Below are 17199 nucleotides of genomic sequence, written 5' to 3'. Positions count from 1 at the left end.
ATATAGCCTAGTAAATGCCCCCCCACCCTCCTCTACTTCCTCTGTCTCCAACGATCCTAAATCTGGCTCTGCCGCCACAATCGTGGCCCACTCTGCAGGGTTAGTGGCAACACTCCCTGTCCTGTCAGGGAGTGAGGATGATTCCTCCACAACTGCAGTGGTGCACAAAAAGGCTCTGTTGTCGCACTTATTACATCTGTGCGGGAACCTTTCAAGATGGGGAATGCAGCGGTGGCTGGTTCCCTTATGGCACCCATAAGCGGTCTTGCGCGGCAAAAGCGTTTCCTTCTCCCTCTTATTTTGTCAAATTTGTCCTTGAAGACTGGGAGTGCCCAAAGTGCCCTTTGTGCTTCCGAAAATGCTTGCTGTGAGGTACCCCTTTGAGGAGTCCCTCCTTCAGAAGTGGACTGTTCCACCAGTAGTGGACCCCCTTGTCTTTAGGCTGCTCAAGGCAACCATGATTCCAATAGAGGAATCTCTGGCTTCTAAAGATCCAGCTGACATATCTAGAGGGGGAGCAGAATCCCCCTGCCTTTGCTGCATTGGCAGACCTGTTGGTCTAAGTGCTGCAATTTATCTGCTATGCCTCTTGGTGGTGCTTAGACATGTATTGTGGGGGCTACCCTGGATGGCATCATTACAGGTCTTGATTTTGTCTGGATATTTTTCCGGCCTTGTTCCCCAAAAAGTCTTTTTGCTACAAATGTCCCTCTGTCGCTGGACCATTTGCTGTTCTCCTCGTGGGGCTGTGAAAGCCCTGTTGCTTCAGAGTGTGATTGTCCCGGTTCCCGTATCGGGAACGGTTTCAGGGGTTTTATACAAACCTGTTCATAGTCCAAAAGATGTAGGGCATAGTACGTCCAGTTCTGGACCTCAAGGCCCTGACCTGCTTTGTGTGGGTACAGAAGTTCAGGATGGAGTCTGTCCGCACAGCGGTGGCACCCCTTCATCATGAGGACTTTCTGGCTTCTATCGACATCACAAATGCTTACTTACGCATTCCATTATGTGCCCAACTCCAGCACTTCCTCCGTTTGCTGTGGGTGCTGATCATTATCAGCGCATGGTGTTGCCTTTTGGTCTTGCCACCACTCCTCAGATGTTCACAAGGTGTTGGCCCAGAAACTGTCGTGGTTATGTCAGTGGGGGTTTGAGGTCCACGATCTTCTGCGAGTCCTCGACTACACCGAGGGGCAACGTAGCTCCTATACAGACCTTGATGGATTCAGTTGGCTTCTATACTATCTGAAGTCTGCTTTGGACCCTTCCAGAACTTTGGATTATCTGAGACTGACTCGGGCTTCAGCTCTGGCCAGAGTGTTTCTTCCTCTGGACAAACTCCAGAAGTTGCATGCTGCATTTTTCAGTTACTGTTGTCTGGCAGGTGGGCCTCTCTGTGGACCTGCATGTGGGTGTTCGGTCTGATGATATCTACCTTTTGAGGGGATTCCATTTGCACAGTTCCATACAAGCTCCCTTCGGGGAGATCCTGGCATTATGGGACAAGTGCCCGAGGTCTCTGGACAATAGGATTCGGCTGAGCCAGGAAACCAGAGGTTTTCTGGTCTGGTGGCTTTGCTCTCCCGTTCTTCGGCGGGGTACACCCTTTCTCCCCTTGTATTGAACAGGGTGACCACCAATGCCAGTCTGTCCAGTGGAGAGATGTCCTGGGACTGAGCTTTGGGTCGTTGGACGCTGGTGGAATCCGAACTACCAAGCAATATCCTGGAACTCCGAGCGATCAGACTATGTCTGGATCATGGACAGATCGACTTCAGGGGCTCCAGGTACGGATCCAGTTGGACAATGCAACGGCGGTGGCTTATGTCAATCACCAGGACGGGCCAAATAGGGTGTTGGCAGCCCTGGCAGTTTCTAGTATCCTCTGGTGGGTAGAACGTATCGTTCCGGCCCTTTCTGACGTACGCATTCCAGGAGTGGAATACTGACAGTCGGATGCCTCAGTCGGCTAGGGTTGGACCGATGGGGCACTCCTGAGGTAGATCTGTTTGCATCCTGGCTCAACAGGATGGTACCAAGGTTTCTGGCAAGGTCACAGGATCCTCTGGTGGGCACCTCAATCGCTCTGGTGGCCCATGGGGCCGGTAACGTTTGCTCTATGCCTTTCCTCCTCTCCAGCTTCTGCTGTGGCTTTTGCGCAGGGTGATAGATGTGGGGATTCTGGTCATTCTATTGGCTCCGGATGGGTCCTGTCGGTCTGGGTACGCGAACCGGGTGCGCCTAGTCGTCGACGTTCCTTGGCGACTGCCTCTCAGGGAGGATCTACTGTCCCAAGGGCCGTTCTTCCATCCTGCTTTAGAGCCTCTGGTTTTAACGGCCTGGCTGTGATGAGCCAGGTGCTGCAGTTCTGACGCTGCTGATGGCTAGGGAGTCTACCTCTAGGAGATTCTACCTCCGGATGTGAAAAGTGCATATATCCTATATTCGCGGTGGCTCTGATTCTGACCTCCCTTCACGGGGGTGAGCAGTAATGGGCCTCGAGTACCATCAAGCGCCAGGTGTCAGCCTTGGTGGTCTTCTTCAGCGTCCCCTGGTCTCGCACTCCCTGATGTGTACCTCTTTATTCAAGGGGTTTGATGCCTGTTTCCACCAGTGCGGTCTCTTCTACCGTCATAGGATCTGAACTTGGTGATTTTGGTTCTCCAGAAGCCTCTCTCTCAAAATATTCTGGAGATTCCACTGCTTACTCTGTCTCAGAAGGTGACATCTTAGAGGCTATCACTTCTGCTTGCAGGGTGTCAGAAATGTGTATCTTGTCGAACACCTTACCCAGGGTTATACTAGGTTAAGGTGGTTCTTCCCCCTTTTCCATTGCTCCTTCCTCGGATTTCCATTTGAATAAGGACATTGTGTTGCCTTCCTTGTGTCCCTGGTCAACACATCCTAAGGAATTTGCCTTATCTGCCCTGGATGTGGTTTGGGGGATTTGGGTGTATTTGGCAGCCACTGAGTCTTTTTGGAGGTCAGACTGAATGTGATCACGGACAGGCCAAGAAAGGGACTGTCTGCTTCTTCTGCAACCATTTCTGGATGGATCTGACAGATGATGACTCTGGCCTATTCTGTCGGGGATCGGGTTCCTCCTTTCCCTGTTACGGCACATTCTTCTCGGGCGATTAGTGCTTTTTGGGCCTTCTGTCATTAGGCGTCCATTGCGCAAGTTTGCAAGGCGGCCACTGGTCGTCGGTGTACACTTTCACAATGTTCAACGAAGTGGATGTGTTGGCATCTGCAGATGCCTCTTTTGGCCACAAGGTTTTACAGGCTACTGTTTAGAGAGTCTATATTCCCTCTTGAAGTGGTATTGTTCAGGTTGGGCTCCAGCTTGTTCTGTGTTGAGCTCTTGTTACCTGGTTGGCTCTTGTGTTAGCCTTGGGATTTTTCGTTGTCCCACCCCTCATGTTTGGCACTGCTTTGGGACATCCCTATGGCTCTGAATAGTGGAGTGCTGTGTCTGTCAATGAACGAAAGAGAAAATAGGATTTTTGACTTACTGTAAAATCCATTTCTTTGAGTTCATTGACAGACACAGCACCCACCCCTCTAAGGAGTTTTAATACTTCTGACACTGCTTGTTACTAAACTGAAGGCCTATAGCAGAGAGAGGGGTGTATACCACCTAGGACTGCCCATAGGCGTAGCCAAGTCTCTGTCAAGTTTCTGCCTAGTGTTACTACTCCTGTAGGGGGCGGTATAACCCTATGATTCTGAATAATGGAGTGCTGTGTTTGTCAATGAACTCAGACAAATGTTTTTTTTGGTAAGTCAAAAATCCCATTATTATTAAACACTTCCCGCCCAAGGTACGTCATACGACGTCCTGGACTTTAAGTGGGGATATCTGAATAATGGGTACAGCTACAGACATCATCCAGATATCTTCTTTTTTTGGCTGGCGATTCTCTTCACTGTAAGAACAATCACAGCGGCAGTTCAGTCGCTTGATTGTTCTTACAGGCGGTGGGAGGGGAGGTGACCTCCCCTCCCGCCGCCCTCCGGTGCTTCTCCGTGCTCACCCATGCGATCGGCGAGCCGGAGAACGAATCGGTCGCCGGCGGAAGTTGAGCATAGAGATTTCTGGTGACCAGATGGTCCCCAGTCATCTATATGATCCTTGGAGGCCCGGGTGTGACATTATGACGTCACGTCCGGGCCGGCGGATGTAAACAACGCCGGAGAATCAGCTGGAAATGGCGAGACAGTTTATTTCTTTTTTTTTTTGATCTCGGTCTTTCCGACCCCCACATCTCTCCATAAAGAGGACCTGTCACGCAATAGTCATATTACAAGGGATGTAAAAGGAATAAAAGTGATAAAATAATGCATTTCAAAGAGAAAGTGTAAAAATAAAAAAATAAAAGTAAAATAAAGAATAAAAAATGTAAACTGCCCCCAACCCTGCATGCTCACGCACAGAAGCGATGGGATACGTGAGTCGTACCCATATATTCAAATCACACATGTGAAGTATTTTCGTGCGCGTTAGAGTGAGAGCAATAATTTTAGCCCAAGACCTCCTCTGTAAGTCTAAACAGGTAAAAAAATGTAAAGCGATGCCTATGGAGATAATTAAGTACCAAAGTTTGGCGCCATTCCCCGCAGCACAATTTTAAAGCGTGACATGTTATCTATACACGGCGTAACATCATCTTTCACATTATACAAAAAAATTGGGCTAACTTTACTTTTTTTTGTTTTTTTTTTTTAATTCATGAAACAGTTTTTTTCCCAAAAAAGCGTTTGAAAAATCGCTGCGCAAATACTGTGTGACATAAAAAGTTTCAATGACCGCCATTTTTTTCCCTAGAGTCTCTAGAGTACTAAAATATATATATATATCTATATATAGATATATATATCTATATATATCTAGATATATATATCTATATATATAGATATATATATCTAGATATATATATATAAAATGTTTGGGGGTTCTGAGTAATTTTCTAGAGAAAAAAAAATGATGATTTTTCCATGTAGGAGAGAAGTGTCAGAATTGGCTTGGGCTGGAAGTAGTTAAACATATAATGCCCAAGGGCTGTGCCCCACCAGAACATCTGTGTCATTAAAGATTTTGAATGTTATCTCCGGCTTTGTCCTGTGTCAGTTGGCTTTGGGCTGCTTATCGGGTCTATCAGATAGGCAGCTCAGTGGCCAACTGAAGGAACGTGCACAACAGACTGACAGTGCTGCTCTTTATTACGAGGCAGTGGCTAAATGCTAAATGTTGTCAGCCTGCAACAGGAAGGAAGTGTTGTAAATAGTGTAACAGATTCACAAAAAAGGATTTGCTTTGATAGAAAACTATACAGTGAGACATGATGCCAAACCTACTGAAAAATTGATTTTGGATTTACTTACGGTATACTTTAAGTGATTTTCCGTCTTGATAAAGCCTTTCTTTAATATACAGATGTAAGGTCATCTCAGAGAAGTGCACCACAAGAGATTGTACACTGCAGGGGGACTAGTCACGTGTTTTTGAAGTTGGCACCGTTGCTCGGGGTGCCCTGTGATATTTCCAACCTAAAAAACCTTCTATTAGCAGAATTTTGAGAATCTCTTCATGAGCAAAAGACAGATGGCTGAGTCTTATTTATAAAAAGTCACAGGCCAAGAGCTGCTGCAGGCGCAGCATAAGCGGAAGGCCTACATGACTGGGGTTTGACTAGCTAGGCTGTAGTAAGGTAGGGATTAAACAAAATGTGTGGAAAAGGGGAAAATAATAGGTCTTACCTCATTGGCGGAGGCAGGGTTGGCTCAAGGTGTGCTGACGATTAATAATAATAATAATAATAATACATTTTATTTATAATGCGCTTTACATCAATAGATCTCAGAGCGCTACAGGTTAAAATGAGCAATTTATACAAAGAAACAAACATATAAGAAGAGCAAAAAGCTTTGCTAAAAAGAAATGTCTTAAAGCGGGGGTCCACCTATCTATCGTTTTTTTTTTTGGAGTTCATTCACAAACTTTTCTTCTCATGATTATCTACTCACATGTTCTGTGTAATAAGTCCGCCTGTGTCCGATTTCGTTGTAAAGAATAACTTATAAAATTCACTGAAGGCGGTTTCCATCTTCATTGTGGGCATTTGAAGCCCACAAGCATGTATTTCCTGGATGCGGTGAATGCTGGGAGCAGAGATGTTGTGATGACGCTGTTGCACAATGCATGCTGGGAAGCCTGAGACTAGCTCCTAGGGACTGTGGGAGGTCTGGGAGAGGCTAGAAACACGCCTACTCCCATGGGAGGAAAACCAGGAAGTGCAAAGAAGATTAGAAAAAAAAAGGTAATTATGGCGATTTAAATTTTTTTACGCAGCATGTCAGCATCTAGGCAAGGAAGAGAATGCATAGAGATAATGTTCAAAATTTGGGTGGAACCCCGCTTTAAGACCTTTTTTAAAACAGTCAGTGGATTGAGGAGGCCTCAAAATGTCAGGTAGGGCATTCCACAAGCGCGGAGCAGCTGCGCAAAAAGCCCTGTCTCCCATTGTCCTAGACTAGGCATTTAACCACATTCCAAACCAATATGGCAGATTTTAGAATTGGCAGCTGATGGTCATGAATGAATGATTTGGGGGGGCATCTCAAAAGATCAATAGCTGTCTCGTCTCCAGGACATGTGACATTGGGAAATTTATCGGGTACAGTATATAGGAAAAAAGTAGGGAAATCTGCCAGGGATTAAAGGTAAAAGGGCAAAATAAAAATACTAATTTTAGTTTTCTTTCTGTTCTGTTTTAGGATCATTTAGTCCTGAGACATCACTTTCGATGGGTTTCTATGGCAATGTTTTTGATTTAGGTAGGAACAGCCATCCTTATTTTCCAGTCATGTTTAAAGTGTATGTCAAGCAATAAACAAATATCTCTGCATTACATGTACATGTCCCCAGGTTTTGTCCATATAAATGCTTCCAGTACAGAAAAATACCAATTGATCTGCCAGAAATCCAGTGAGCTCTTAACTTCCTGTTTTTGGGTGGACAACACTGAAATCCACAGTCAGCCCCCCCCTTGTTCTGTCTTGCTGAACAATAGATCTTCACCCATCCATGCCCTTCTCCACCCCTGCCCAGATGCATACATTAATTTCCTTCCAAGTAAAACAATACCATTGCCTCTCCTCCCAAGAGCCTGCCCCCACAATGTATAGGGAAATGTAGATCTGGGGGGGTGTCTCAGGGCTGGGACAAAGGGTGGGCAGGAGGGGTGGCTGCCCCAGGCACAGTGAAGTAAGGGGACAAAGAAAAAACCCAGGGTGGTTGACCCATTCTATGGCATGTAGTAACAGTGGGGGAGGGGGGCGCTGTTTCAGATCCTTGCCCTGGACAACACTGTCCCTGTACTGGTGTGTCTGCATCAATAGGAACGGAGCTGCCTTTGCAAGAAATGAACAAGTCTGGTGTCAATTTCACAGAGAATAATTAAAGTTATTCTAAAGGCTGAACTTTTTTTACCTTTATGCATTCTATGCATGAAGGTAAAAAAAATGTCTGTGTGCAGCGCCCCTCCATCCTTATCTAAGCTCCCTCTGATCCAGTGATGTTCACAAGAGCCTCAACTGTCCCGGGTCTCTCCCTCCTCATTGGCTGAGCCAATGGGCTACCGCTGCTGTCAATCACAGCCAGTGAGCCAATGAGGAGAGAGCGGGGTGGGAGGACGGGGCAGAGCCGTGGATCTATGTGTTTTATGAATGCATAGAGCGATGGCTCTGAAGCGGGCATGCAGAGGTGCCAATATAAACAAAGAAACAATTTCTCCTGCGCTCGTGAACGCGTTGTTGATATAAATTGGTAGTACTTTCAAAAGGAAAAGATTAATTGGAAGAAGATCATGCGAGTCCTGCTGCCTAAACTGACCAGGGGTGGTCCGAAGAAGGTGTAAGAAAGTGTAAGAAAGAGATGGAAGGCGCGTGATATAACGCATTGATCAAAATGTTACAGTTTATTCATATACAAAAAAGATGAACAATACAAAAAGTATCTACGTGTTCATAAAAACTGGGTTACAAATATACACATTAAAATTAGGAATTAGACATGCCCATACAAGGGCAAGTGCTAAAGTTTGGCTGACGCGTTTCGAGGGGAAACCTCTTCATCAGAGCCTTGTAGAACGACAAGAAAGGTCTGTACAGTATTGTGGACCGACATAAAGGGGAGTGGCTAGTTGGGAGGAGTGTCACATGGTAAGTGATGAGTTCTCCTAAGCTCTAAGGTTGTCCACATCCCAGCGCTCTAGACAGGATAAATACCAAAAACGTATATAGTACAGAGCATGTATAAAATGGTGTTAAAACTGTATACCACACAATACAGACCAAGAGACGTATAAAAAATAGTTTTCACAAACAATGAGAAATAAACAGATACAAAGTATTTCTCCCTCAGCGCTCATGCAAAATAAAATATAAGGTATTAACCACTTGCCGACCGCCTAACGTATATATACGTCGGCAGAATGGCACGGGCAGGCAGAATCACGTACCTGTACGTGATCTGCCTCCCGCGGGCGGGGGGTCCAATCGGACCCCCCCCCCCCGGTGCCAGCGGCGGTCGGCATCTGACTGGGAGCGTCGGGAGGCGAGGGGGAGACCATCCGATCGTGGCCCCCCCCTCGCGATCGCTCCCAGCCAATAGGAATCCTCCTCTGCCTGTGTGTAGTTTCACACAGGCAGAGGATGTGATGTCATCTCTCCTCGGTCTGGCAGTTTCCGTCCCAGCGCCGAGGAGAGAAGACATGTAAGTGCACAACACACACACAGTAGAACATGCCAGGCATACTTTACACCCCCGATCCCCCCCCCGATCGCCCCTCGATCCCCCCCCAATCACCCCCCCCCCTGTCACAAACTGACATTAGCAGTATTTTTTTTTTTTTTTTTCTGATTACTGCACAGTGTCAGTTTGTGACAGTTACAGTGTTAGGGCAGTGAGTATTACCCCCCTTTAGGTCTAGGATACCCCCCTAACCCCCCCTAATAAAGTTTTAACCCCTTGATCACCCCCTGTCACCAGTGTCACTAAGCGATCATTTTTCTGATCGCTGTATTAGTGTCGCTGGTGACGCTAGTTAGGGACGTAAATATTTAGGTTCGCCGTCAGCGTTTTATAGCGACAGGGACCCCCATATACTATCTAATAAAGGTTTTAACCCCTTGATTGCCCCCTAGTTAACCCTTTCACCACTGATCACCGTATAACTGTTACGGGTGACGCTGGTTAGTTCGTTTATTTTTTATAGTGTCAGGGCACCCGCCGTTTATTACCGAATAAAGGTTTAGCCCCCTGATCGCCCGGCGGTGATATGCGTCGCCCCAGGCAGCGTCAGATTAGCGCCAGTACCGCTAACACCCACGCACGCAGCATACGCCTCCCTTAGTGGTATAGTGTCTGTACGGATCAATATCTGATCCGATCAGATCTATACTAGCGTCCCCAGCAGTTTAGGGTTCCCGAAAACGCAGTGTTAGCGGGATCGGCCCAGATACCCGCTAGCACCTGCGTTTTGCCCCTCCGCCCGGCCCAGCCCAGCCCACCCAAGTGCAGTATCGATCGATCACTGTCACTTACAAAACACTAAACGCATAACTGCAGCGTTCGCATAGTCAGGCCTGATCCCTGCGATCGCTAACAGTTTTTTTGGTAGCGTTTTGGTGAACTGGCAAGCACCAGCCCCAGGCAGCATCAGGTTAGCGCCAGTACCGCTAACACCCACGCACGCAGCATACGCCTCCCTTAGTGGTATAGTATCTGATCGGATCAATATCTGATCCGATCAGATCTATACTAGCGTCCCCAGCAGTTTAGGGTTCCCACAAACGCAGTGTTAGCGGGATCAGCCCAGATACCTGCTAGCACCTGCGTTTTGCCCCTCCGCCCGGCCCAGCCCAGCCCACCCAAGTGCAGTATCGATCGATCACTGACACTTACAAAACACTAAACGCATAACTGCAGCGTTCGCAGAGTCAGGCCTGATCCTTGCGATCGCTAACAGTTTTTTTGGTAGCGTTTTGGTGAACTGGCAAGCACCAGCGGCCTAGTACACCCCGGTCGTAGTCAAACCAGCACTGCAGTAACACTTGGTGACATGGCGAGTCCCATAAGTGCAGTTCAAGCTGGTGAGGTGGCAAGCACAAGTAGTGTCCCGCTGCCACCAAGAAGACAAACACAGGCCCGTCGTGCCCATAATGCCCTTCCTGCTGCATTCGCCAATCCTAATTGGGAACCCACCGCTTCTGCAGCACCCGTACTTCCCCCATTCACATCCCCAACCAAATGCAGTCGGCTGCATGAGAGGCATTTTCTTTATGTCCTCCCGAGTACCCCTACCCAACGAACCCCCCCAAAAAAGATGTTGTGTCTGCAGCAAACGCGGATATAGGCGTGACACCCGCTATTATTGTCCCTCCTGTCCTGACAATCCTGGTCTTTGCATTGGTGAATGTTTTGAACGCTACCATTCACTAGTTGAGTATTAGCGTAGGGTACAGCATTGCACAGACTAGGCACACTTTCACAGGGTCTCCCAAGATGCCATCGCATTTTGAGAGACCCGAACCTGGAACCGGTTACAGTTATAAAAGTTAGTTACAAAAAAAAGTGAAAAAAAAAAAAAAAAAAAAAAAAACACATACAAAAATATAAAATAAAAAAAAAAAGTTGTCGTTTTATTGTTCTTTCTCTCTCTATTCTCTCTCTCTATTGTTCTGTTCTTTTTTACTGTATTCTATTCTGCAATGTTTTATTGTTATTATGTTTTATCATGTTTGCTTTTCAGGTATGCAATTTTTTATACCTTACCGTTTACTGTGCTTTATTGTTAACCATTTTTTTGTCTTCCGGTACGCCATTCACGACTTTGAGTGGTTATACCAGAATGATGCCTGCAGGTTTAGGTATCATCTTGGTATCATTCTTTTCAGCCAGCGGTCGGCTTTCATGTAAAAGCAATCCTAGCAGCTAATTAGCCTCTAGACTGCTTTTACAAGCAGTGGGAGGGAATGCCCCTCCCCCCCCCAACGTCTTCCGTGTTTTTCTCTGGCTCTCTTGTCTCAACAGGGAACCTGAAAATGCAGCCGATGATTCAGCCAGCTGACCATAGAGCTGATCAGAGACCAGAGTGGCTCCAAACATCTCTATGGCCTAAGAAACCGGAAGCTACGAGCATTTTATGACTTAGATTTCGCCGGATGTAAACAGCGCCATTGGGAAATTGGGAAAGCATTTTATCACACCGATCTTGGTGTGGTCAGATGCTTTGAGGGCAGAGGAGAAATTTAGGGTCTAATAGACCCCAATTTTTGCAAAAAAGAGTACCTGTCACTACCTATTGCTATGATAGGGGATATTTACATTCCCTGAGATAACAATAAAAATGATTAAAAAAGAAAAAAAAATGAAAGGAACAGTTTAAAAATAAGATAAAAAAATAATAATAATAAAGAAAAAAAAAAAAAGCACCCCTGTCCCCCCTGCTCTCGCGCTAAGGCGAACGCAAGCGTCAGTCTGGCGTCAAATGTAAACAGCAATTGCACCATGCATGTGAGGTATCGCCGCGAAGGTCAGATCGAGGGCAGTAAGTTTAGCAGTAGACCTCCTCTGTAAATCTAAAGTGGTAACCTGTAAAGGCTTTTAAAGGCTTTTAAAAATGTATTTAGTTTGTTGCCACTGCACGTTTGTGCGCAATTTTAAAGCATGTCATGTTTGGTATCCATGTACTCAGCCTAAGATCATCTTTTTTATTTCATCAAACATTTGGGCAATATAGTGTGTTTTAGTGCATTAAAATGTAAAAAAGTGTGTTTTTTCCCCAAAAAATGCGTTTGAAAAATCGCTGCGCAAATACTGTGTGAAAAAAAAAAATGAAACACCCACCATTTTAATCTGTAGGGCATTTGCTTTAAAAAAAATATATAATGTTTGGGGGTTCAAAGTAATTTTCTTGCAAAAAAAAATTATTTTTTTATGTAAACAATAAGTGTCAGAAAGGGCTTTGTCTTCAAGTGGTTAGAAGAGTGGGTGATGTGTGACATAAGCTTCTAGATGTTGTGCATAAAATGCCAGGACAGTTCAAAACCCCCCCAAATGACCCATTTTGGAAAGTAGACACCCCAAGCTATTTGCTGAGAGGCATGTCGAGTCCATGGAATAATTTATATTGTGACACAAGTTGCGGGAAAGAGACAATTTTTTATTTTTTTAATTTTTTTTTGCGCAAAGTTGTCACTAAATGATATATTGCTCAAACATGCCATGGGAATATGTGAAATTACACCCCAAAATACATTCTGCTGCTTCTCCTGAGTACGGGGATACCACATGTGTGAGACTTTTTGGGAGCCTAGCCGCGTACGGGACCCCGAAAACCAAGCACCGCCTTCAGGCTTTCTAAGGGCGTAAATTTTTGATTTCACTCTTCACTGCTTATCACAGTTTCGGAGGCCATGGAATGCCCAGGTGGCAAAAAACCCCCCCCAAATGACCCCATTTTGGAAAGTAGACACCCCAAGCTATTTGATGAGAGGTATAGTGAGTATTTTGCAGACCTCACTTTTTGTCACAAAGTTTTGAAAATTGAAAAAAGAAAAAAAAAAATTTTTTTTCTCGTCTTTCTTTATTTTCAAAAACAAATGAGAGCTGCAAAATACTCACCATGCCTCTCAGCAAATAGCTTGGGGTGTCTACTTTCCAAAATGGGGTCATTTGGGGGGGGTTTGTGCCACCTGGGCATTCCATGGCCTCCGAAACTGTGATAGGCAGTGAGGAGTAAAATCAAAAATGTACGCCCTTAGAAATCCTGAAGGCAGTGATTGGTTTTCGGGGTCCCGTACGCGGCTAGGCTCCCAAAAAGTCCCACACATGTGGTATCCCCATACTCAGGAGAAGCAGCTAAATGTATTTTGGGGTGCAATTCCACATATGCCCATGGCCTGTGTGAGCAATATATCATTTAGTGACAACTTTGTGCAAAAAAAAAAAAAAAATGTGTCACTTTCCCGCAACTTGTGTCAAAATATAAAACATTCCATGGACTCAACATGCCTCAAAGCAAATAGCTTGGGGTGTCTACTTTCCAAAATGGGGTCATTTGGGGGGGTTTTATGTCATCTGGGCATTTTATGGCCTTCAAAACTGTGATAGGTAGTGAGGAGTAAAATCAAAAATGTACGCCCTTAGAAATCCTGAAGGTGGTGCTTGGTTTTCGGGGCCCCGTACGCGGCTAGGCTCCCAAAAAGTCCCACACATGTGGTATCCCCATACTCAGGAGAAGCAGCTAAATGTATTTTGGGGTGCAATTCCACATATGCCCATGGCCTGTGTGAGCAATATATCATTTAGTGACAACTTTTTGTAATTTTTTTTTTTTTTTTTTGTCATTATTCAATCACTTGGGACAAAAAAAATAAATATTCAATGGGTTCAACATGCCTCTCAGCAAATTCCTTGCGGTGTCTACTTTCCAAAATGGGGTCATTTGTGGGGGTTTTGTACTGCCCTGCCATTTTAGCACCTCAAGAAACGACATAGGCAGTCATAAATTAAAAATATAAAAGTATATCAGCGCACGTATGTCACAAAATAAAAATGTAAATAAAAAATGAAGCAGCTGAACACCAGGGTAAACGATCAAATCCCTCTAGACAAATAATAATAAAAGGTGCAGCGCTAACTCAATGGGTGACCATACAGAGAAATATATAATATATAATAAACCGGAAGCAAAAAGAAATGTCCAACAGTAAATGTCCCAAAAAGACTGACATAAATCCACCAGAGGTGTGATGATAACAGCAGACAATGATGTGTGATACTGGAACCCTTCACCATAGATCGAATGGCCTCTCACCTGGTCCTAAAGATAATCAGGCAATGATACAAGATCGGCAGACAAGGAGATCTACATGACAAGGGACTCCTCCGGATGATCAGATGGCAGGTGGGTATCATAAGCATGTAATCACAAAAGGGACAGACATAGTGCTCTCCGTATTCAAATGTTTATTGTAAAACGAATAAAATCAAACTTACATATCAGGCACTTCACAAGTGCCAGGAAACGAACATGGACACACAGTGTGTGAGCGGTGGAGCATGCGCAGTAGCAGCGGATGACGTCACGACGTCACGTTCTAGACGCGTTGCGTCCCAGTGGGCGGGGACTTCCTCAGCAGATGTCGTGACTACGTGGGCACCCGCGCTATAAGGAGGTAAGTTGTCATGGCAACACCAAAGACAACTAAGATGACGTGTACCGGAAATGGGCAGACTCCGGAAGTGTCTCCACATACATCATTCCGAGCCTATGTAGCCCAATTAAGTATAGAGAAGGCTCAAAAATACATATAAAATAGTAAAAGTATATAAAACAATCTGGTGTCAGCACAAGACATACCCGAAAGTGAAGTCTTGAAAGAGCAGTATCAGAGCACCATAATGTCTAAAATAAAAATGCAAAAAAAATGCATGATAACTGTCATCCGCGGCCACCGACTGCTCCCCATCATAATATAATAAAAACATTATTACCATCATGGTACTAATTGTTACATGATATGGTAAAATAAGGACATTATTACCGTCACAATACTTTCTCATTACACAGACAATAAGAAAAGGGAAAAAAGAAAAACTAAAAAACTAAAAAACTTTATCGATCAGATAAAAAACAGTTGGTATCGAATTCTACATTTAACCCATCGGGGTGCATGACCCCTGTCTCATAGATCCAGTGGGATTCTCTTTTACTAAGCTGCCGGATGAAGTTACCCCCTCTCCAGTGCTTAGTAACCCTTTCAATGCCCCAAAATTTTAAATACTTAGGGTTTTGTTGGTGGGAGATCTTGAAATGTCTAGACACGCTATGGGTCTTGAGACCTTTCTTGATGTTATTAACGTGTTCAGCCAGCCTGACATGTAAGGGTCTTGACGTTCTTCCAACATACTGTAGACCACAGCTACACTCCAGCATGTAGACCACCCCAATAGTGTCACATGTAATGAGCTGTTTAATCTCATACTCTCTGTTAGTAACCGAGGCCAAGAATTTTTTCCTCTTTTTGATATTACCCTTAGAATGTTTACAAGGGACACATCTACCACAGGCATAAAAGCCTCCCAAAAAGGAAAAAAGCTTATCTGAGGTAGGTACTGGGGGGTCAAGAACACTGGGTGCCAAGCGATCCCTAAGCGTAGGGGCTTTTTTGTATATAAACTGAGGTCTATCAGGTAGTATGGGGCCTAAGACTCTGTCTTGTTTCAAAATAGCCCAATTTTTTTGAATAATTTTCTCAAATTTCCGGTGTTGAATATTGTAATCCAACACCATTTTGAAATTGTGGCTATCATTAGCAAGGGGCTTAGAGGAATTGGCAATCAGTTCATTCCTCTCTAATAACATGATTTTAGATACCTCTTCATCTAATAAGGCCCTATTGTACCCCTTCTGTTCGAATCTCGAGGTGAGGACCTCAGACTGGCTGACAAAATCCTCCACAGTAGTACAATTCCGACGCAATCTTATATATTGCCCCCTGGGGATGTTACACAGCCAAGAACTGTGATGGCAACTCCCCAGGGGAATATAAGAATTACGGTCGGTGGGCTTAAAATAGTTAGTAAGAGAGAATTTATTTTGCAAGATACTAATAGATAAATCCAAAAACACCACTTTTTCAGAGCTGATGGTCCATGTGAGAGAAATATTTCTGGAGTTGTTATTTAATGATTGAATGAACTCATCCAACCTGGATCTCTCGCCATTCCAGATCAAGATGAGATCATCAATAAATCTCCTGTAGCACAACAGCTCGGGGGGGCGATGGAGAAAGACAGCTTCATCCTCCCAGTGGGCCATAAAGATATTAGCCACACTGGGAGCAAAGCGGGCCCCCATGGCAACACCCCTGGTCTGCAGATAATATTCTCTGTTATACCAGAAATAGTTCCTCTTGAGGCAGAAATCCAAGCAACTCAAGAGGAACTCCTGGTGACCACCAGAAAGGGAAGACGAAGCTAATGCCCATTCAACTGAAGTCATTGCATCCTCATGGCCAATGATAGTATACAGTGAACTTACGTCCGCTGTTACCAAGAATGTGGAAGGCGAGCAGTTTAAAGTATCAAGAATTTGAATAATATGTTTTGTGTCCTTCAAAAATGCTGGAGTTTGCATGACCAAGGGCTGCAAAAAAAAGTCGATATATTGTCCTAATCTTGCGGATACAGAATCGATCCCATTAACAATGGGTCGTCCCGGGGGGTTAACCGTGTCCTTATGGATTTTAGGTAAGAAATATATGATGGGTGTTCGACAAAATAAAGGATCCAAGTATAAAGCCTCTTTTTTATTCAGGATTTTACGGTCTTTACCGTCCTCAACAATGCTATGTAGCTCGTCCTTAAAAGATAACATGGGATCTTTATTAAGAACATGGTAAGTGTCACGGTCTGATAAAAGGCGGGACATTTCATTTTGGTAATATTCTTTACTAAGGATAACCAGCCCACCTCCCTTATCCGCCGGACGGATCACAATGTCCTTTCGTTCAGTTAAGGATTTAATTCCCCGTTTGATGAACAAAGGGTCAGAAACTTTTTTAATATGTAATTTCTCCAAATCTTTGGAGACCATATTTTTAAAAACATCTAAATGTTTATTGTCTGAGATCTGAGGGTTAAATGTAGATCTGTTACGTAAAGTGGAGTAATTTTGTCCAGAGGGCCTGGGCCCTTGAGAGGGATGGGACAAAAAATATTTTTTCATATTCAATGTTCTAATGTATTTTTGAATACTCACATACGCACTAAATTTGTTGAGATTTTTTATGGGTGCGAATTTTAAGCCACGATCAAGGACCTTAACTTCATCGTCACTAAGGACAGCATGACTAAGATTGTAAATCCCTAAACCTGATGTGGCCTGGATTTTTTGTATTCGCTTCCCCCCTCTGCTTCCTCTCTTTGTTTTCGCTTTAGGGGGGGATTGGGATTCGATGGTGTGTGTGGTGCCCGGTGTCGCCAAGGTTCCTCTTGGGCAACCGGATACTGAGATGGGGGGTATCTCGGTGCCCCCCGTTGTCCTAAAAAATCATCATTATTGTAACGGTAATTATATTCTGTGAGTGGTGCATACCTATTCTGTGTAGTGATAGATTTTTCATACA

The 17199-nt window shown here is 44.6% G+C and overlaps 1 protein-coding gene across 1 annotated transcript in view; it reads left to right on the top strand.

Moving 5' to 3' along the window:
* The window catches only part of LOC141121259 (von Willebrand factor A domain-containing protein 5A-like), a 197996-nt gene that overhangs the window by 150670 nt on the left and 30127 nt on the right, over nt 1–17199 (top strand). The window contains exon 15 of the mRNA XM_073611071.1: nt 6778–6837. Within this exon, the coding sequence (XP_073467172.1) occupies nt 6778–6837 (60 nt within the window). The remainder of the gene's footprint in view (nt 1–6777; nt 6838–17199) is intronic.

The sequence above is a fragment of the Aquarana catesbeiana genome, linkage group LG01 (genome assembly GCF_042186555.1).
Source record: "Aquarana catesbeiana isolate 2022-GZ linkage group LG01, ASM4218655v1, whole genome shotgun sequence".
Classification (NCBI taxonomy): domain Eukaryota; kingdom Metazoa; phylum Chordata; class Amphibia; order Anura; family Ranidae; genus Aquarana; species Aquarana catesbeiana.
This window is presented reverse-complemented; position numbering and strand designations above follow the sequence as displayed.